This window comes from Micromys minutus (assembly GCF_963924665.1).
Source record: "Micromys minutus genome assembly, chromosome: 6".
Classification (NCBI taxonomy): domain Eukaryota; kingdom Metazoa; phylum Chordata; class Mammalia; order Rodentia; family Muridae; genus Micromys; species Micromys minutus.
In genome coordinates, this window is record NC_137975.1 from 52,747,704 (window position 1) to 52,769,199 (window position 21,496).

General features: G+C 41.5%; 1 protein-coding gene across 2 annotated transcripts in view; it reads left to right on the top strand.

Annotated features, from left to right (window-relative positions):
- The window catches only part of USP6NL (USP6 N-terminal like), a gene marked incomplete at its 5' end in the record, with an annotated part of 127,966 nt that overhangs the window by 73,258 nt on the left and 33,212 nt on the right, over positions 1–21,496 (top strand). For both annotated transcript variants that reach the window (XM_080918303.1, XM_080918302.1), the window contains 3 exons: positions 4,543–4,582; positions 16,438–16,518; positions 21,356–21,463. In XM_080918303.1, the coding sequence (XP_080774429.1) occupies positions 4,543–4,582; positions 16,438–16,518; positions 21,356–21,463 (229 nt within the window). The remainder of the gene's footprint in view (positions 1–4,542; positions 4,583–16,437; positions 16,519–21,355; positions 21,464–21,496) is intronic.

Genomic DNA, 21,496 nt, shown 5'->3' on the forward strand with positions numbered 1-21,496 from the left:
CTCTTGTCATTGTGAAGAGAAGCCATTACATTTGTTTTAGTCAAGTGCAGACTTGGGTGTGAATCACATTTTAAAGGACAATCTGAGGATAAAGACTCTTAAGCTCAGGAGGTCACAAATTTTGTCTACACACTAGAAAAGTTGAAAAAAAAGATTCTAGACTCTACGCTAGATTTTGATTCAGAAGATGTATGCAGCTCAGCTCATTTTGACCATCCCACCTATGTAGTCGTGTGTTTTAAGATTTACAGTGCACACAGTATGAAGTGCATTTGGAGACCTACATCTCCAAAGGGTGTGTAAGTTACCTCTACTTTCTTTTTGTCAGTTGAGACAAACTTAAGTCTTACAGACAAGTTCTTGACCAAACCTTTGAAAATGAAACCGGCAGGTATCAGTTCTCATGATGTCACATTCAGGTCCTAAAACCTGCTTTGTGCTGAGTCCCAAGACAAAAGCACAAATGAAAACAGTGCTGGAGAAGTGGATTCCAGCTGATGGCTTGGCTTCAGTGACTGACCTTAGTTATGGTGTCTGCTCTTAGGGAAGCTTTCCTCAGTCTGTTGCCGATGACTGTCATTGCTTGCCATAGTACATGGGACTTTATCATACTGTTGGATAAAGGGTTTTGGTGTGAGCATCTAGATATTACTTTCTGTTATTCCTTGATCAAAAGAGTAGCTCTACTGTCTTAGCTATATGTAAGGCTTGATTGCTACTGCAGTTGAAATTAGATTTTAAATTCATTGTCAATACAGTACAATACAATACAAAGAACAATCCCCAGCCTTCTGGGCATGTTATTAGTATAGTATTAGCTAAGATTGCTCTGATATGTCAGGGAGTGACGAACGTTTACACAGTATAGTTTGATAACAGAGTTCACAGTAATTATAAAAGCTGTTGCCAAACCAGCCTGTGGTAGAGTTATGGCTGCACACTGAAAAAGTAGAGCTTGCTTAGGAGGTCGGAGAACTTTAAATGTTTAGCAAAAGCTAGCTAACTACCACAGTCTTCTGGACAAAAAGAATGTCTGGTATTTGGATGATGATAAATAGTGTTTTTAGGTCACACATTTGTAATAGAAGAGAGAACTAAAAGGAGACTGTACCAAAAATAGAGGAGGTAGGATAACACTGAGCATCAGTGTTCAACTGCTCATCCAAATGTATGTCTTTATAAAAGGCAATGGAGTCAGCCGGTAGGTTCCTGTGTAAGTGAAGGTACTCTGCTTTCAGCATTATCCATTTTGATTAGAAAGATGGGAGAACTCGTTTACCCATCTTAGATGCAGATTTTAACTAGGTTGAATCTAAACTTAAATACAATTTACTTCAGAATCAAAGATGAACCATATCAATATATTCAACTTAACCGATTTTAACTCTTTTAACAAAGTAGGTCTCCAAGTGAATTTTTTTTTGACATTTTAAAGAGATTCCACATGAACTGTTGGGAGATTACAGACTCATACACTTAGCAATACATGCAAAGCCTAATCCAGATGAAAAGCATGCCAACCCAGCCTTTGTCTTTCTTCTGATTACTGCTGTTTTTCTTACTGTTAACAAGTAGCTGCTTGTCTGTTTTAGAAAGTATTTAATCTCAGTTGGGGGTTTTTACCCCACTTTTTATCATTCAGTTCCCAGATCAAAGACACATGAACTTTATATTTATAATAAGCCTTAATCATCACTGGAGCTGGACAGAATCTACCATCTAAGCTATTAGAATCTATTTCCCCATCAGTAACCCCAAGTTATAACTTGCCATGTTTCATCTGGGCTGCTCCTAACTCCATTTTGCCAGCCCTTGTGGCTGTGTCATAACTTACCTAACCCATGACATCTTCTCCAGGGAATCCCATCTCCCACCGCACCCCATCCTATAGCCCAGCTATAGGATGTAGGCAGTTTTATTTACCAATCAGGGATAATTTGGGCGGCAAATTATACTTAAAATCATTTGGGTCTATCTTTGGATTCTCTCATCCCTGGGAGCAATACTTGGGGGCCAGTATTTAGCATTATAATATATAGCAAAAGATCAAACCTCAATATTTGTCATCCGAGTGTTACCTCTGAGAAGTCCACAAATGCCTGCAAGTCCTACTCTCTAAAGCAAGGGATAGATAGTTATTTGTTAGCAAGAGCCACATACTGAATGTTTCTGCATTTGTGTACCAGATGTCTCTGTCAAATGACTCAGCCCTGCTGCTGTAGGGGGAAAACAACCCTAGACCCCAGACAGTATCTAAATGAGTAAGAATGACAGTATTCCATTAAAACCTTATTTACAAAAACAGACAGCAAATAAGATTTAACCCATTGACCAAGGTTTGCTGACCTGGAGGAATACTCATCCATGTACTCTGACTGTGCTCTTTTCTTTTTTCTGCTTGAAGGAGACTTAGGTAGTAAGATACAGACTGTGAGAGCCAGTGTGGCACACACATTTAATCCTAGCACTTGGGAGGCAGAGGCAGGCAGACCTCTGGTATGCAGAGAAAATTCCAGGACATCCAGGGCTATGCAGAGAAGCCTTGTGGGTGGGAGAAAGAAAAGAAAAAGATAGAGATTATTGGCCTAAGCAAACATGTCTTTTAGTACAGATTTATTTGGCATTTTCTGATCTCAGATGGCTGTGAGCCTCAGTATGTGCCTGCACAGAGAGTTGAGGACAGGGTCTGTAAAGATACGTGTGCACATAACAGGTTATGTTTGGGAAGTTTTAGGTATAAGCTATGAGAGGACCAGTCCTGTTCTGTCATCTATCCAAGAGGTCTGAAGACTGTACTCCATCCTTAGAATTTCTGTTTCTCCTGAAGCTGTGCTCTCATCTTCTGTCCTTGTTCTCTGTCCATCCAGCAGTAGCTAAAGATGATGTAGATGCACTGATGCTGTAGAGAACATTTCTGTGTTAGGCTAAGTGACTAAATGGAAATGTTTATTTTCTTATGGAAAGAGGGATTTGGACCTTATACCACTTCAGTCAGTCCCATTGCTGTGACTAAATGGTTCATGCAAGGACTCTTCAGAGAAACAAGAATGACCTGGAGAATACTAGGCTCGTGACTAATAACCTGTCATGTTCTTAAAAGTGGTGCCACTTGATCTCAAGAGAAAACAGAAGCAAGAATATGCACGTGTTGTTGCCAAAACATTCACATTGCTGAGAAAGCTGCAGAACTCAGTTTTGTTTATATGCAGTACTCTATTTATTACTGACAGTTAATACAAGAGTCGGGACACTTTAGTGGTAGAGGTGATAGCACACATGAACCAGAGAAATGACTTTGGTCTTTTCTATACTAAAAAAAAAATGCTTTCGAAGTTTTGACAGCAAAGTTTTCTTTATTTTACAGATTAAAAAAGAAAGGTTTTTAAATTCATCAGCCCATTGGAAAACAATTTTTCTTTCCTTTTCTCTTCTTTCCATTTTGATATTGGGAATTAAACCTAGGGCTGCATTCCTGCCAGACACATACTGTACCCAACCACTGAATTACATCTTCAGTGTCTGTGTGAATGATTCACACAGTCAAATGTATGAGTTCATGTGTACATGTTCACATGTGTGTATACATGCATGTAGAAGCCAGAGGTCAACCTTGGCTGTTCCTCAGAAGCCATCAAACCTGATTTTTCTTCAGTGTAGGTTTCTCATTGGACCTTGCAACCCAGCTAGTTAGACTAGGCTGGCTGTTCAGTGAGCCCCAGAGACCTGTGTCTGCCTCCCCCGTGAATGTCATCATGCCTTTGTGTGTGTTACCATTGCTAAAGATTGTACTTTGTGTGTAGCAGGCACTTTGCAAGCTGAGCTATCTCTCCTGAACTTCCAACTCTGACTTTACATTTTTATTTCAAGACAGGGTCTCACTAAGTAAAGTGGCTTTGAGCTCACTGACGCCAGGCAGTTATTGAGTTTTATATTTTTCTTCTGCTCAGCCTCTTGATTAGCTGGGGCTTTAGTCCTGGTCCTTCAGGCCTGGTTTGTTCTTTTCTTTATGCTAATTTTAGGCAGTAATTTTGTTTTAGTCAGTGAATGTGATGGTCTAGGGCACCGGATAGTATCCCGGCGTAAATCTAGCTCGCCACTTGGCTTTGTAGAAGCTCCGTGAGCTCACTTTACCTATCATGTATGAGGACTATCACACCAGCACAGTAGAGTTCAAGTAGTTGTATGACTATGGGATTCATGAAGCCTGAAGCAGTTACTGTTTACTGTGGCTGAACCCTGGTCTCGAGCAGTGTTCTTCAACAGAACTGTCTGCCATGATAGAAATGTTCAGTGTGGCCGCCTCCAGCTACATGACTCTTACGTCCTCGGATGCCGCAGTGAGCCAGACTTTGGGTTGTTCCTGTAGATAGTGACTATTTAAAGTGAGGCAGGCTGTGACTGTAGACCAGGTATATTTTCTGTTGAATTCAGTGGAATGGAAACATGAAACACGCATCTCTCTTAGAGTCAGGTATTACGTAGGATACAGTTAGTAAAAGTCTGCTCTGATTTCAACCCTGCCATGTTTGTTGTTCTCTGCAGCGAGGAGGAGCTCCCGTATCATAATGCAGCTGCCGACCGGGTAAGTGAGGTTCTTTGTTTACTTCTGCTGTTGATGAGTTGAGGACTAGAACTGCTTTTGTCATTTTGAGTGCTGTGTTGTATGCAGCTGACATTGTTAGAATTCGACCATAATTGTGTCACTATTAGGAAAGTAAAATAATCATGAAATGGGTTTCGGAGGATTTATGAAATTCTCTTCTTTAAAGTAAGGAAAAGAATAGCACTCTTAAGATGTTCAATCCCAGCTTCAGGGTCTACCTGTATGAGATAGCCTCTCTGTGGCAGGAACTTTCATCGTCATCTGTCTCTCCGTCCATCCATCTTGAGGAGGCATGCATGTCATCAGTGTTTTGTTTGGTTATTTTCTCTCAGCTTTTGCTAGTTCTTTGAGAGGTCCACAGAGTGGATTTTGGTCACTCTTCCCCTCTGTCTGCCTTCTCTGCCCACTCAGCTTGGTGTTCTTTTTGTTTTTAAATCCATCACATTTTGGCTGCCTGCATACTCTTGGATGCGTGGCCTTTACTGGAGAGTGGTCAGCCCTTCCTTAAAGAAAGAAATGGTCTCTCCCTTTCCCAACAACCATCAGCTGCCATTAGCTTCCTAGCCAGCAACTGGGTGTGGCTTCTTGCCCACCTTCCTCTTTATGCTGGGATTTTGTCGGGCTTGAGCTGTGCAGATCTTATACATGCTGTCATAACTGCTGTGAGCTCATATGTACTGTCTCTGGCTCTTACACTCTTCCATCCTTCTATCTGAGAGGATGTGGGATAGATGTCACATTTAGGACATAATTCCAGTTCTCTACACCTTGGAGAGTTTCAGTCTCTGTTAAGGCTTGACAGCTACAATAATCTCTGGGTACAACAATGAGTCATTAGAAGTGAAGCATCCCAAGTGATTCTTCTGAACCCTCGGGATAATACAGCACCACTCTAGACCAGTAGCTGTGAGAAAGAAACTTTCCATGAGATTTTATTCAGTTTTCCCCAAGTAGTGACTATATCATTTCCTGTGGTCATTTAACTACCTTAACATTTTAAGGACTTAGACAAGTGAGTGCCGCAGTAAACCTGTCAGCTTTTCTTTAAGCATTTTTTTCACTCTACTAAGTGAGGAGCTGGTTCTCCACCTGGGTGTGATGAGAGGTAGGGACCGGATGTTTCGGTTGCTCAGAATCTCCTTACTCCTCCCTTCTCTTCCAGAATTGGAGGATGAAAATGAAGGTAGTGTGTGTGTGTGTGTGTGTGTGTGTGTGTGTGTGTGTGTGTGTGTGTGTTTTCCTGGGGAAGGGAGCTGAACTTCAGACAATGCAGGTGAAATTAAAAATGTAATTAAACAATATTTTAGGAAAATTTCTAAGATCAAAGTTTTCTGAAAATTAAAACTGTAACAAAACTTTAGGCTTTAAACAGAATTGTTATTTTCCATATATGAAGGATACCTGTACACGCCTCCTGCAGGTGATTGATAGGTTGCCAGGTTCTCTGGTAATATCCATAACCAAGAGGCTTTGACAGGACTTTTAACAGCTACATAGCTGAGTAACAAGCCTCTGCCTGTCTTCCTGACTTTACTAATCTTCTGACCCACTGATAACGCCACAGGACTTTCTCGATTTGTTTGTTTTCCTTTTCTCTATTGTGTGCGACACCATTCATGTGTTACAGATTTTGAAGATTAGTTACTTCAGTTCTCATACTAGGTTGCTATCTCTGTGTCACATTACACCTTGATTATAGCATTAAACATACTGACTTAGAAGCTGCTGGAAAATCTGCACGCATTGCAGTGTCCTAAATTTGAAAGGTTAGAGAGAAGAGAATTGAAATTGTTTGTTTTTAAACAAAGCTAAGCTTATTTGGCAAAATAAAGATGCATTTAGTATTGACTTCTCTCTCCTCCTTCACTATTTATAGTTTTTTGATTGAGAAAGCCTTAGAGTCTTCAAGCCAGTAATTAGATAAGAAATGTGCCAATAAAAAAGAAATATAAGGGAGATTATTAGAGGATATATACTTGAAAATTAAGTTTGCTTAATTTAAGACTCAACTATATAATAAAATCCTTACCAAATGCAAGTGTGCATTTAATTAATTAATTGATTTCTTATTTAAAGTCTCAATGTAATTGGGAATCATTATAATCTGTGTATAACTTAATAATTTATTTAAAATGCCAAGCATGGTGGTACGTACCTTTAATCTTAGCACTTGAGTGTCCTACAGTGCCGTGTTTCTCTGGTGGGTGCCCAGAGCACAGCCTACAGGCCTCTGGGAGAAAGCAGGACAAAGTCCAAAGCAGGGGGAGGGCTCCACAGTAATTTCCAGTCTCTTCTCCATAGTAGTCCACAGGTCTGCCTTTCCTGTGTGCCAGGCAGAGAGGGGAAAAGCATTGCTCAGCATGAACAAGCAGAACCCTGTTTGATTCAGAGTGAGTTCCAAGAGGAGAGAAGGCCTTCCTAGGGAATTCTAGGTTCAGCTCTTTAAGGGAAAGGCCTTTCTTGTGGTGATCCACTTATTTATACTGGCTTATTTGATGGTGGATGTGAATGTATATACTTTTTTCGGGGTGAACCAGGAATTAATTAAATTACCTTTTGTGGGAAAAAATACTCAGGAAAAGAAGCTCATTGACCTTGTGCACGGGTGTGTGTGGGGAGGGGGCATGGTGGGGGTGGGTTATTCAGACACCTCATCATTGTGGAACATTCCAGGTGTCTGTGCTCTTGGCCCAGTGCTCATGGTCCTCAGTGGGGTGTCATGGTTACATATTCCAGAGCAGGCAGAGGCAGGCAGGGAATGCCTCCACTCCCACCCTTCTCAATTCGGAGACTCCCAGGGTTTGAGCTCATTCAAGCTTAGCATTCTTATGCCTGTCTGGTATCAGCATCCCACATGCCCTACCCTTGGGTAGAGCTTGAGATCAGCTTGGTCTCCATAGAGACTTCCAAGATACCAGGGCTACTCTGAAATCCTCCCCATCTTTAAAAAAGAAAACAACAACAACAACAACAACAAAAACCATTAAAGGAGGACAGGTTTGTATAGTTACTAGTCAGCCCTTTCCTGGGCTGACATAGGGCTCTGAGGTTGCTTTGTTCTCTTACACATTGCACTTGTTTATTATGACTTTCTTGAATATTTGGAATCGGCTTGGTTCAAAATATTTTGAATTTTTCTGCATTTATTGTGGATGTGTTTGCATAACTGTGCGTCTCTCTCTCTCTCTCTCTCTCTCTCTCTCTCTTTCTCTCTCTCTCTCTCTCTCTGTGTGTGTGTGTGTGTGTGTGTGTGTGTGTGTGTTTGTGTGTGGTGTGTATTCACAGCATATAAGTGAAAATTGGTTCTCTCCTTTTACTAGGTAGGCACTGGGAATTGAAGTCAGGTCATCAGGCTTGTGGCTCTGACTCTGTTATTCCACAAGGTCTGTGGCTTGCTTTATATAAACTTAGATTCATGCAAAATAGCTGAAGGTACTTTTTGATGCTTGGGAAGCCTAGTGTAGTCTGTCTTGTGTGCCCATCTGTTATTTTATAGGGGGACGTTCCACTGTAAAATAGGGACAGTAATCCTCCCTCATAAAAGGATTGGTGTGGTATTTGCAGAATGATTTGGGTTCCCCCAAATAGGCGCTTAAACAAATAAACAACCACACTCATTATATTTGTCCTGTGGAGGACAATATTAATAATGGATTATATTATTTCCTTGAGCTTATTGATGTTTTTAATAAGGAGGAAAGGTTATACAAAACTATGAATTTTCATAGATAAAGCTATAAAATATGAAGTGCAATATTTTGCATAATATATAACATATGAAAGCCTTCCATTTTGAATTTTTTGTTTTATTTATTTGTGTATGTGCATACACATGCACAGATGCACATGTGCCACTGTGGTGGGCGAGTGTAGGGGACAACTCACAGCAGTTGGGTCTCTTCTTCCTCCATGTGAATCCTGAAGATCAGTCTCCAGTTGTCAGGCATGGTGGTTTACCCTCAGCCATCTGACCAGTCCTCTGTTCTAAAAGCACACCTTCCTTTTACAGTCTGCAAGGCTTAGTGAGTGACCCTGCATTGCAAGGGCTTTCCTGCATGCAAAGGGTTTCCTGCACTTCTTATCTTCTTCTGACCTCTGCTGGTGAGATGCAGGCATGGGTGACTGGCAGCAAGGTTACTCGTACGTCCTTACCATATGACATGTGGTGGAGGCAAAATCTGTACTACTGTCATAGTTTACTTAGTGTGGAGCACCTCAGATGTTTGAGTTTCTCCTCATAAACAAGCAGTTACTCCAGTGGACAGTTGTTGCAAGCCTGTAGCTTAGTAACAGATTGAGACCCCAGCTGATTTTCTTAAGTATTTATTTATATCCCAAATGCTGCCCCTCTCAGTGCCCCCTGCTCACTGAGTTCCTCACCTTCCCCCTCCCCTTCACTTCTGAGAGGGTGGTCCCTGGATACCCACTCCTGGGTGTCCTCCCACCCTGGCACATCAAATCTCTGGATTAGGCTCATCCTCTCCCATGAGGCAGGACAAGCCAGTCCTTTGCTACTCCCATGAGTCCAGGTTAGTTGACTCAGTTGGTCTTCCTGTGGGGTTCCTATTCCTTTCAGGCTTTCAATCTTCCCTCTAACTTTTCCTATGTTTGGCTGTGGGTATCTGCATCTGTTTCAGTCAGCTGCTGGGTAGAGCCTCTCAGAGAACAGTTATGCCAGCCTCCTGTTTGAAAGCATAACAAAATGTCATTAATAGAGTCAGGGATTGCTGCTTGCCCGTGGGGTGGGTCTCAAGTTGGGGCAGTTATTAGTTGGACATTCCTTTAGGCTCTGCCCCATCTCTGTCCCTGCATTTCTTTTAGACAGGAAACATTTTGGGTTGAAAATTTTCTGGGTTGGTATCTTTAACCCTCTACTGGGGTTCCTGCCTGACTGTAGGAGGTGGCCTCTTCAGGGTCCATGTCCTCACTGTTGGGAATCTTGAGCCCAGGTGATTTTAACCTGTGGTGTACAAATAGAGTTTCACATGCCTGCTTGGGTTTGCTGGAGCAGCTCACAGAGCTTAAGTGCTGCACCTACTAGATAAAACCAGTCCTTTCAGGAGCAGCCAGTGGAATTCGTATACATGGGGTGAGGAGCAGAGGGGCAGAGATTTCTTGCCCTCCCTGAGTATGAGCATGTCCTGAGAACTCCAGATGATCACTGGCCAGAAAGTTGTCTAAACTCCATAGCTGAGGGGATTAATGGAGGGTTTATAACATAGCTATGGTCAGTGTGTGAGACCTGAGGTCAGTCTTCAGCATCATCATAGATAGATACACGTGCATGCAAACATGTGTACACACATACATAAACATACATACATGCATGCATACACACACACACACACACACACACACACACACACACACACACACACGCTAAACTACCATTTGGGAGACAGATGGAAAACTTAGTGTATGGACTATGAGATGTTAATGTTGAATTTGAAATTTCTTGGATATAAGAATGGTGTAATGATTACAGTGTTTTTGTTCTTAAAGGGATACATCCTTGGAAATATTTAGATATACACCATATATAAATCAAGTCTGACTTTTCTAGTGGATTAGCCACCCCTCCCCCCCAAAAAGAGGTAAATGAAGGCTGGCAAAAGATTAATACTTGTTAGATTTTTATGAAACACATAGAAACATATAATGTGGCTTAATTTTCATGTTCATTTAGGTTAAAATATTTTAAAATGAAAATTGAGAAAAGTAAGGTGCTTGTAGTACAGTAAGCCAACGGAACCCATGCTGTGCAGGCCCTCACTCCAGCAGGCCTGACACCACTCTGGACGCTCTGCCAGTGCTGAATGACAGCCTTTCTCCACTGTGCCACTCGGGGTGTTGCCATAATTTCTCCCGGCTGATCTGTGTTTCAGTTTTGTAGCCCTCCCTAGACAGCAGTTCATTTGCGTCCTCTTTCCCACTGCCTGGAACCACAGGGCAGGACCAGTGTTCCACTGCTGCTTGTCCTGCCCTGTGAGCTGTTTGATATATTGTGCTAAACTCTCTGTACAGCTGCTGTGTTAGGTGAGGAAATTAAAAGACAAACGTGTGCTGTGGTCCCTGTGGTGAAGGGGGTAACACAACAACAACAACAACAACAACAACAACAACAACAACAACAACGGGATTTGAGCACTTAGCTAGAATACGTGTGTTGAGTGCATCCGTATTGCAGTAGTTCTCATTCTGTAAATGGAAACTGAGGTAAAGAAGGATCAGAGGATTGTCCCCAGGGGAAAGAACAGGCTGCCCTGAGTCCATGCTACTGCATGCTGAGGGAAGAGTTGAGTTAGCTTGACATGGAAGCATGTGGGAGAGGCTCTAGAACTTAGTTAGGCAAGATCCTGCTGGATGAACGACCCATTAGTTACTTTTCTCATTGCTTTGACAAAAGCAACCTAGGGAGCGTCTTGTTTTAGCAATCCATCAAGGCTGGGAAGCTGTGGTGGAAGGCTTGGGAGACAGCTGGTCACATGGCACCACAGGAAGCTCCAATCACTTTCTCCTTTTTTATTCAGATCCAGACCCCAGCCAGCCTCCATTAACCTAAGTTAACCTAATCCAGAAACTCCCTCACAGTTATGCTCTGAAGTTTGTCTCCTATGTGGTTGACTATCTTACCACAAGCAGATAAGTAACAAACTGTGGTCAGAGTCATGGCAGTATGTTATGTGCTGAGAGTATCCAGCAGTCCAGGACTGACAGGTTTGAGTTGAAAGTGTCACCATCTCATAGAGGGAATCCTGTTAATGGTTGTACTCTACTTTTGGGTTGTTATGAATGAATCCATGACTTATTGATGCTCTGTATAGCCTGTTTTTCTGGGGCACTTAAGTTCACAGTTGCCAAATACAGTTTCAGTTATTTCTTCAAAATACTTGTTAGAACAATCAGCTTCAGTATATTCGGTAAGAAAGTGGCTTTTAACTATGGGTTACTGACTGGTATGGAGAAGGTTCCTTTGATGGGCATTCAAGTCTGGTGTGGTCAAAATGATGGTGTTGCAGAGTCAGCACTCCCTATAGAGCTCAGCTCACACATGAGCTTAAACTCCTCCACTAGGAGATTAGCCAAGGTATGATTTCTTCTCTTTTTTTTTTTTAAAGAAAAAGAATTATTAATTTTATGTATATGAGTACACTGTTGCTGTCTTCCGATGCACCAGAAGTCATCAGATCCCATTACAGAGGGTTGTGAGCCAACATGTGGTTGCTGGAAATTGAACTTGGAACCTCTGGAAGAGCAGTCAGTGCTCTTAACTGCTGAGCCATCTCTCCAGCCTCAGCATCATTTCATATATATAGAGAGAGAAGAAAGAAAGGCATGCTTAATGGTTCTTAAAATGGTGTGTATACGTCTTATTCTTTCAGGATGCATAACATTTAAACTAATCTAATCTGTGACAAATTTAATATACAAAATGTATCTTAAAATAAAGAATGACTACTTCCTGAAGTGATTTATTGGTAATTAATATTAATAAAAGTGAAAGTTAGCAAGAGACCTCCGGATCCCGCCCGGCCGCCTGGCTGGGTGTGGTCATTTTTTGCTGGCTTGCAGTTGGATGTTTTCCTATTGGTAGAGAAGGTGCTTCAGGGAGTCAGAGGAAGGTTGTGAATTAACAACCATACAGCAAATGGTGACACAGAGCTGTCTCTGGTTCCTCACAGCTTGGACTTCTCTAAAGACACATTTAGTAAAACATTAATTAGATTTCAGTGCCCCACTGAGTTTAAAATTAAACATATTTCTGAACCCATCTGCATCATTTCATCTCTAATAATATGATAAAGACTGTTTAGCCTTTTGAAAATGGGAATTAACATTCTTTTGCTCACAAGTGCTTTTTCTTATTATTAAAATTCATAAAAACTTTAAAGAGTTAGAAAGTAATTACAGAGTTTTATGAATATACCTAAAGGTAAGTTCTATAAAAGCATTCTTGTTGGTGAGAATCTTTTCCTAAATTCAGGATTTTCCTTGGGGAATGTATGCTTTCAGATCTAAAATTATTGGTGGTGGGTGTGCCATCTGCCAACATTCTGCCTGCCTGTTCGAGGCTGGAGTGAGGCCAGTCAGTGAGGAGCCGGAGTTTACACAGGAAACATGACTGCCTGTGTTAGAAGGGCTCTGGATGGCGTCAGGAGAGAGAAGAGGGTGCCCACGGAGCACAGGCACACCTGCCTGCCCCGAGTGCCTCTGCCCTCACTAGACTTGCCAGTAGGTTCCTCATGTCTGCTTCCTCACTGAAGGAGCACACACCCCACAGTGTAAGCGGAGTCTGTAGCGCTGTTGTCTTTCCTGGGCAGTTTGCTCTTTTTATTGCTTTTTATCACATAGTTATTACACTCCCAGGCCTGAACACTTAGAGAAAAAGTATGCCTCCTTCTGGAACCTCAGAAAGAGAGGGACAAAGCATCTTCTGTGGTAACTGGCCTCAGTGCTTAGCCTTGTTGCACATCTCAGTCTTGACACACAAGACTTGAAATTCCCCATGGTTGTCTTGTTCCTTCTTAGAACTCTTGGGAACTTGGCTCAGCTCCCTAGATAGAGTGCTGTGTGGTATTGGAAACACAAGTATACCACGTCACCAGGTAAATTCCATCATCGTTCTTGAGCTCCTCATGTAGGGTCCTTGATAGCTTTTTCCTATGACCTCGCCACCAGCCTTATTTCATGTCAGCCCCTGCCATGGCATATTAGCACATAAGGAGTCTCTGGGTGGTGACTTACTTTTGTACATTGTTTCTCTACCATGGTGCTAATTACATATCAGTTACACAGTTACTAAATTGAATTCTTAAAAAACTTAGTTATTTAAAAAGTGCTAGAATTTAGTAAAATTAAAGAAAATTAAAATTTGTAGTTGCTTTGCAAAATACTTCAAGTTTGTCTTTTAAATTTTTTTATAGTCTGCATAGGATTTTTCTGATTGTCTTTAAAATATTATTATTGTTGTTGTTGTTGTTGTTATTATTATTATTATTATTATTATTTAATCTGTTTTTACAGTCCAGTCATTATCCTCTTCCTAGTCCGCCCTCCAACTGTTCATTGTCCCATTCCTCCTCCCCTATCTCCAAGAGGATACCCCCCCCCCAATCCCTCTCCACTACCTGGGGCCTCAATCTCTCAAGGGCCGGGAGCTTCTCTCACTGAGGCAGACCCGGCAGTCCTCTGCTGTATGTGTGTCAGGGGACTCAGGCCAGCTAGTATATGCTGCCTGTTGGTGATCCAGTGTCTGAGAGATCTCGGGGGTCCAGGTTAGTTGACCCTGCTGGTTTCCCTATGGGGTCATCCTCCCCCTCAGCTTCTTCCATCCTTTCCCTAATTCGACCATAGGTGTTTCTGGCTTCAGTCCATTGGTTGGGTGTAAGTATCTGCATCTGTTTCAGTTAGTTGCTTGTTGGGCCTCAGAGGGCAGCCATGCTAGGCACACCATAGCATCAGCAATAGTGTCAGGCCTTGGAGCCTGCTCTTAAGCCAAATCCCAATTTGGGCCAGTCACTGAAAGTCCTTTCCCTCAGTCTCATTTCCATTTTTGTCCCTGCATTCTGGGTCAGAGTTTTTGACTGTGGTGTGTCAACCTCATCCCTGTCTTTCTACTGGAGGTGGGCTCTAAAAGTTCCCTTTCCCCACTGTAGGGCTTTTCATCTAAGGTCTCCTCTGAGTCCTGAGATTCTCTCACCTCCCAGGTCTCTGGTACATTCCAGAGGGTCCCCCTTCCTTCTACCTCCTACCTCCTGTGGCTGCCTGTTTCCATTCTTTCTCCTATTTTCCCACCCCAATACCTTATCCTTTTCCCCCTTTCTCCTCCCCATCCCCTCTCCCACCCAGATTCCCCCCCCCCCCATGATTGCTTTCTTCCTCCTCCCAAGTGGGATAGAGGCATCCTCACTTGGGCCCTTCAGCTTGTTAACCTTCTTGAGGTCTGTAGATTGTATCCTGGGTATTCCATATTATTTTGGCAAATACCTGCTTAATAGTGAGTACATACCATGTGTGTTATTTTGGGTCCGGGTTACCTCTTTCAGGGTATTTTTTTAGTTCCGTCCATTTGCCTGCAAAACTCATGATGTTCTCAGTCTTAATAGCTGAGTAGCTATCCATTGTGTAAACAAACCACATTTTCTGTATCTGTCGTGGAACATCTGGCTATCACAAACAAGGCCGCTATGCACATAGTGGAACATGTGGTCCTGTGGCATGGTGGGACATCTTGTGTATATGCCCAAGAGTGGTAGATCTATTCCCAGTTTTCCGAGGAAACTTGAGATTGATCTCCAGGTTGTACCAGTTTGCAATCCCGCCAGCAACAGAGAAATGTTCCTCTTTGTCCACATCCTCGATAACATCTGACGTCATCTGAGTTTTTATATTAGCCATTCTGATTGGTGTGAGGTGGAGTCTCAGGGCTGTTTTGATGTGCATTTCTCTGATGATTAAGGACTTTGAACATGCCTTTAAGTACTTCTTGGTCATTCAAGATTCCTCTGTTGTGAATTTTCTGTTTAGTTCTGAACCCCATTTTTTTTGGTTGAGTTGTTTGTCTTTTCTAGGTTAGTTTCTTGAGTTCTTTATATATTTTTGGATGCTATATATTTCAGAGGAAATATATCTATCAGGGGAAAATGCTGTCTCTTTTTCCCATTGGATGGTTTTGGTTTCCTTGTCAAAGATCAGGTATGTGGATTTTATTTTGGGGTCTTCAATTCCATATCATTGATCAGCCTGTCTCTGTACCAATCCATGCATTTTTTTTTTTTTTTAAATCAGAATTGCTCTGTAGCACAGCTGAAGTCAGGTGTGGAGATTCCCAGAAGTTCTTTTATTATTGAGAATTGTTTTTCCACACGAGATTGAGATTTGCTCTTTCCATATCTTTGAAGAATTATGTTGGAGTTTTGATGGGGATTGCATTGAATCTGTAGATAGCTTTTGATAGGATGGCCATTTTTACTATGTTAATTCTGCCAATCCATGAGCATGGGAGGGAGATCTTTCCATTTTCTGAGGTCTTCTCCAATTTCTTTCTTGAGAGATTGAAGTTTTTGTCTTATAGATGTTTCACTTGTTTGGTTAGAGTTACTCCAAGATATTTTATATTATTTGTGACTATTGTGAAGAGTATTGTTTCCTTATTTTCTTTCATATCCCATTTATTATTTGTATAAAGGAAGGTTACTAATTTATTTGAGTTAATTTTATATCTAGCCACTTTGCTGAAGTATTTTTTTTTCAGCTGTAGAAGTTCTCTGGAAGAATTTGGGGGGTTGCTAATGTAAACATATCAGTATTTGATATCTTATATCATCTGCAAATAGTGATACTTTGATTTCTTACTTTCCAATTTATATCCTCTTAATCGCCTTTAGTTGTCCTATTGCTCCAGCCAGAACCTTGAGTACTGTATTGAGTAGATGTGGGGAGAGGGCAGCCTTGTCTTATCCCTGTGTTAGTGGAATTGCTTCAAGTTTCTCTCCATTTAATTTGATGTTGGCTGTTGGTTTGTTGTATAGTGCTTAGGTATGGGTCTTGAATTCCTGATCTAGGGATGCTGACTGTCTTTAAAATATTAGAAATCACAAACAAGCCCCTTTGCAGTCTTCTCACTCACATGAGGCATTATGGACAATTCATAACTTCAGTTTCCAACTGCGGTTGATACTAGTCTCATATTACCCAACTTACAAACATGTTAGGCCAGCCATTTGCTCTTTGATACAGTGTAACTTCAAAAACATTTTCTTTGGCTTTGTTATGTTCTTATTTATAAGTAAAGAAGCTTCAAACAGTAATGTTGGATTTGAATTTTCTTTTAGCAAAAGCAACTGGAAATCGAAAGGACTTCCAAGTGGCTGAAGATGCTGAAAAGATGGGAGCGGTACAAGAACACTGAGAAGGTAATGCATGGTGCTGTCCCTCCACGGCCTGCTTGGTCCTTCAGTCCCCCAGGGTGACCTCCAGACGCACTGTGAGGTCTCAGTTTAACGAAGCATGACGTTTGGTCCTCCAGATCTTCATGCTGGGAGCCGTAGGATCGGCAGTCTGAGGCCAGACATTGCCGTGGCACCAGGCTTCACATCCACATCCTGTTGCTCAGAAGGACTGACTTCTGAGCACTTCCTCCTTTCCAGCACTTCTGGGAACCTCCTTCTGCACTGAGTCCATGCTAATTTGTAAACCAAGCTGAGGGATGGGGGTTGAGGGGACAACACACAAATGAAAACTCGGGTTCCTTAAGATCGATCACTCCCCGGCCTCGTATCCTCAGAGCTCACATAGATAAAGCTGTCCCCGCATGACCACAGGAGTGCCGCAGCAGCAACAACCACAGTGTATTGATTATAAGAAAATGCCTGCCAAATAGGGCTCCAAACCTGAGCAGCCACAGAACTGCAGTCAGGTTGTTATTTCAGGTACAATGGTGTTCTGTGAGATAAAGGAGTTGCTTTAAACTGTCATCAAAAACCTAGGGAAGTACCTTTTCTCAGGTACCTGTCATATTTGAGTGGTACAAGTGTATTGCTGCAACCTGTGCCCAAGAGCTTAGAGTTTGTTCAGTTAATGTTCTCTGTGCTCCATCAGGAACATTTCTAACAACTGTGGAAAGTACAGTAACGGTAGTAACCCATGTAGCCCTGTTGCCGTGGTCACTCTCTCCTGTCAGTGCAAAAGTCACAGTGAAAATGAAAAGTGACATTGTGTTCATCCTCGGAAAATGGTTTTGGTCCTGTGTTTGCAAACCACTGACATCTCACCTTCACTCGAGTGAACTTTCCAGACTTAGTAAAGGCGGTTCTGCCATAGCTCCTCCATATGTACACAGGTGTGATTTTAAAGGTCTGATGTGCTACCCTGGGGAAACTAGCACCAGCCTGGACCGCAGACAACACTTAATAGATGTTAGCTAGCTGTGCAAGACTTTTAAAAAGGAAAACATTCCATAGCAAAACATATAGCCAACTTTAGAGCCCCTTTTTCTATTTCTTTACTCTTTAAATTTTAAAATTATATTTCTTTAGTGTGTGTATGTATATGGCCACATGTGTATTACAGTGTGTATTTGGGGGTTAGAGGACCACTTTTGGAGAGTCAGTTCTACATATATGGGTACTGGGTTTTGAAGTTACGTTGTCAGGCTTGGCCGCACCCCTTTTACCTGCTGAGCATCTCAGTCCTGTATTTCCTTATATTGTTTCCATGAAATTACCCCTTCTCATATACATACTTGTATAAGTACAAATTATTGTATGTCAGCATAATAAGAATTCTGTAGAACAGCAGTTCCTAGGGTTTTAATAGTTCTGACATAGAAGTAGCCTAGAGGGTCAGGTAAAGCTGGTACAATATTCTGGTTTTAAACTCCAGCCTACCACCTAATAGCTGCGACATAGGACAACAGCAGAGGCTGTGCTAGAGTTGCTGTGAGGATTAAATCAGTAAAGGGCTCAGGAAAGGCTGTTTCCTGCTGTTGGAAAAATCAGAGCTAAGCACAGTCCAGGAAGGATTCTTTACTATAGAACCCTTCAGGTGTTAATGAGGACTGTGTCCTGCCTGTCCTGCCTTATAGGACTCTTCTTACTGTGGAGTGCTCTTGGTTATGGGATATCTCACAGATATGTCACTGTTTTTTCTTTGTGAGCATCCCAAATATCCTTATTTTAAAACAAACTCTCACATTTTATTCAACAGCAAAGTAAGTTCATTTTGTGTTGTTGAGTCTTTGTTTTAGCATTGATTGTAGAACTTAAGATATTTTTAAAAGAAATCACTTCAAAGTGGGGAATTAGGTACCAGTCTGTGCTCTTGTTTAGTAGCACACCGCCCTCAGAGCTGCTCGCAGTGACAGCTCCTTCTCCTTTGTGGAAAGATCACTCACCCAATGATGACAGGATACGCTTCTGAACGTCACGCCTTCGCTTTAGTCTCATGTTCAGCCTAACAAGGCATCTGTAGAATTATATGGGTTTATGTTATTCTCCAGTACACACGTATCTGTTGAAGTAAGTCTGTAACGGTGAGTTCTTTCTGCTAGGCTATTACTTTGACAGCAACCCTGGCTAATGTAGTTTCCATTAAGAGGGATTTTACCAGAACTATTTTTTGATGTATAATTTTAAAATACTCTCCCATAATTATGGTGGTAGAATCATTTGATAATATATGTGGTCCAATTTGGTGTGGAAAAGAATGCACCTTCTAAAAGAATTATCATTTTCAATTTATACATTAAATTGTACTGATGTAAAAAGGTAGCATTTTATTTTTGTTTCTTCCAAAAAGAGGGAGGAATGTTTTCTCTTTGGAGTCCCTATTACATGGTAGTAATACAGAAAGATTCAGAAACCTGTCTTATACAAGCATGGTTCTGGTGGAGCACATTTGGAGTTTTAGAGCTAAAGCTTCCATGAGGGTTGTGTTGCCTGCGTTCTCACAGTGCTGGGGCTTGCCTCCACAACGGGAGCTTTGTGTGCTTCCTTCTGTGTAGATGTGAGATGGTTGTGAGATGTATGTTTACGTCATAGGCATTGTGCAGTCATACAGACAATACTAGTAATATGGTGCTGATTGAAAGGTCAACATATGGAAGCCACATTGCCGTTTGATCAGTAAACTGTACTTTGATATAAATGCCTAATGCTTTATAAAATTTCAAAACCTTTTATGATAATTGACAAGATGAAAGAAAAATGTGTAGATATAGCAGTGCATATAAGTGGCCAAGCATGGTCACCCTAAGGCATCTGAGGGACAGGTTCCAGGATCCGTGTTGATCCCTCCATCCACAGATACCTTGTCCCACACATTAGATGCTATAGTGTCTGTAAGTAGACAGTGCCCAGGTCAAGTGTACATGTGTGTGAGTGTTTACTATGTAGTGCTGTGTAGACGGTGTAGACACAGAGGAAGGTGGAGACATTTGTATAAAACAGTTCTTTCTGGATACTTTTGACCTGTGGCTAAGTCAGAGATAAAGAACCATGAGTTTGGAGTATATTTGAAAACTAAAGAGCATAATTAAAATCATTATTTTAGAACATCATTATTTTTCTGCTGAATGTTTAGTGTGCATATTTGATTGGATGCCAGGGTTAGTTGGCGCCATGACTGAGGACATTGACAACATGTCAGTGCTTTGTTTGCGCATCCAGCTCTGGTTAGTGTGTTGACTTTTTTTTTTTTTTTTTTTAATTTCTTTCTGGAATTTTCTTGCTTTTTTTTTCTCTTAATTTAACAGTGACAACATGATCCCCTTCCCCCTTCAGGTATATGTTATAATATAGATCGACCATTCTTTATATGCAAAATTAAAATTGGAAATACTATAGCATCCAAAACTTTGTCATACTCACTGGATGCTACAAGTAGACAGTTCCACACCTAGTCTTACTGTGACAGATCACAGTAAGCCACTGACAGTGCTCCGTGAAGGGGCTGGGTGTGGTGGTACAAGCTTACAGTCAGTTCTGGGGAGGTACAAATAGGCGCATCCCTGGGGCTTCCTGGCCAGGCCGCCTAGCCTACTGGGCAAGTACCAGACCAGTAGCGGCCTTGCTTCAAAAGATGAAAGTAAACAGTACCTGAAGAATTATGAATAACATCTATGGTATCATTTGGCCTTTGCTTACCCATGTATGAGTCTGCACACATGTGCCTACCCCTCCCACACACACTTCCAGCCTATTTGTATAAGTTGTGTATGAAATAAAAGAATGTAATGCTTAGACTTGGGTTTCATTTCCTAGATATGTCGTTAGGTATGTCAAGTGTTGCATAGTCTAAAAAAATATGTAAAATTCTAAACTCTCTTTAAGGGTTCCTGCCATAATTTATCAATCATTTCTTAGTTTGTATGTGCATTTTAAAGTTTTAAAATGTTGTTATGTATCACATTGTAATGACCCTAATACTTATTTTGAATGTACTTTAAATACATAATTATATAAGAGGAGGGAAGTCTGTTGGGTAATTGCATACATATTTCAAGGACCTCAGATGATCTTGAGTACTTAGGTGCCTGCTTCTTTGAAAAGCAACGTTTTGACTGGGAGTGTAGCTCAGCCATAGAGAGTAATTGCCTCCCATGTGCATGAGCGTGGTCTTGACCTCCACAGTCGGGAATGGAGGAGTCTGTGTCTCTTTTCTTGATGGAGGTTTACCCACTGTTTTTGTCTGACCAGATGGGGTTAGTTATTTACACAGAGGGATGAAGAAGGGTTAGACCTAGCTGAGGTCTAAGATGGAGCTCCAGGGGGGTGGTGTTAGGAAAGAGGTTAGAAGTTGTTTTCTGCACTCCAAAGGATAATCTCAGCACAAGGCCACTGTCTGCTATTTGGCTCACCCTCTGCCTGTCTGCGGAAAGACAGTGTATAACAAAGAAAGGTATGAATTCATTGTTTACAGTTTACCAAACAGTATCAGCTCTGCTCTAAGGGACACTGCTGCAGTAGTCATTCATACTGATTCACCAAGGGTTCCTGACATTTCTTCTTCTTCTTTTTTCCTGTCCTCTTTTGGTAGTTCTTTATTCTTTCATTCTGTATTATGTGTCCCCTTTAGGATCTAAGAGCACAACAGTGACAGAATCTAAGTGAATTAACAAGTTAAAATTTATTTTAAAAATGATCATAAATACCTGAAAAAAAACCCTGGACAGATACTGAGTGGGCCAATGGAAGGGACTGTCTAAGCTTTTGTCACTTTGTAACTTTGTCTAGTTTCCTTTGTTTTAACCAGTTTCATCGACGAATTTACAAAGGAATTCCACTCCAGCTCCGAGGTGAAGTCTGGGCCCTTCTTCTTGAGATTCCTAAAATGAAAGAAGAAACAAGAGACCTTTATAGCGTGAGTAGCTAAACTGACCATGCCTTTGAACTA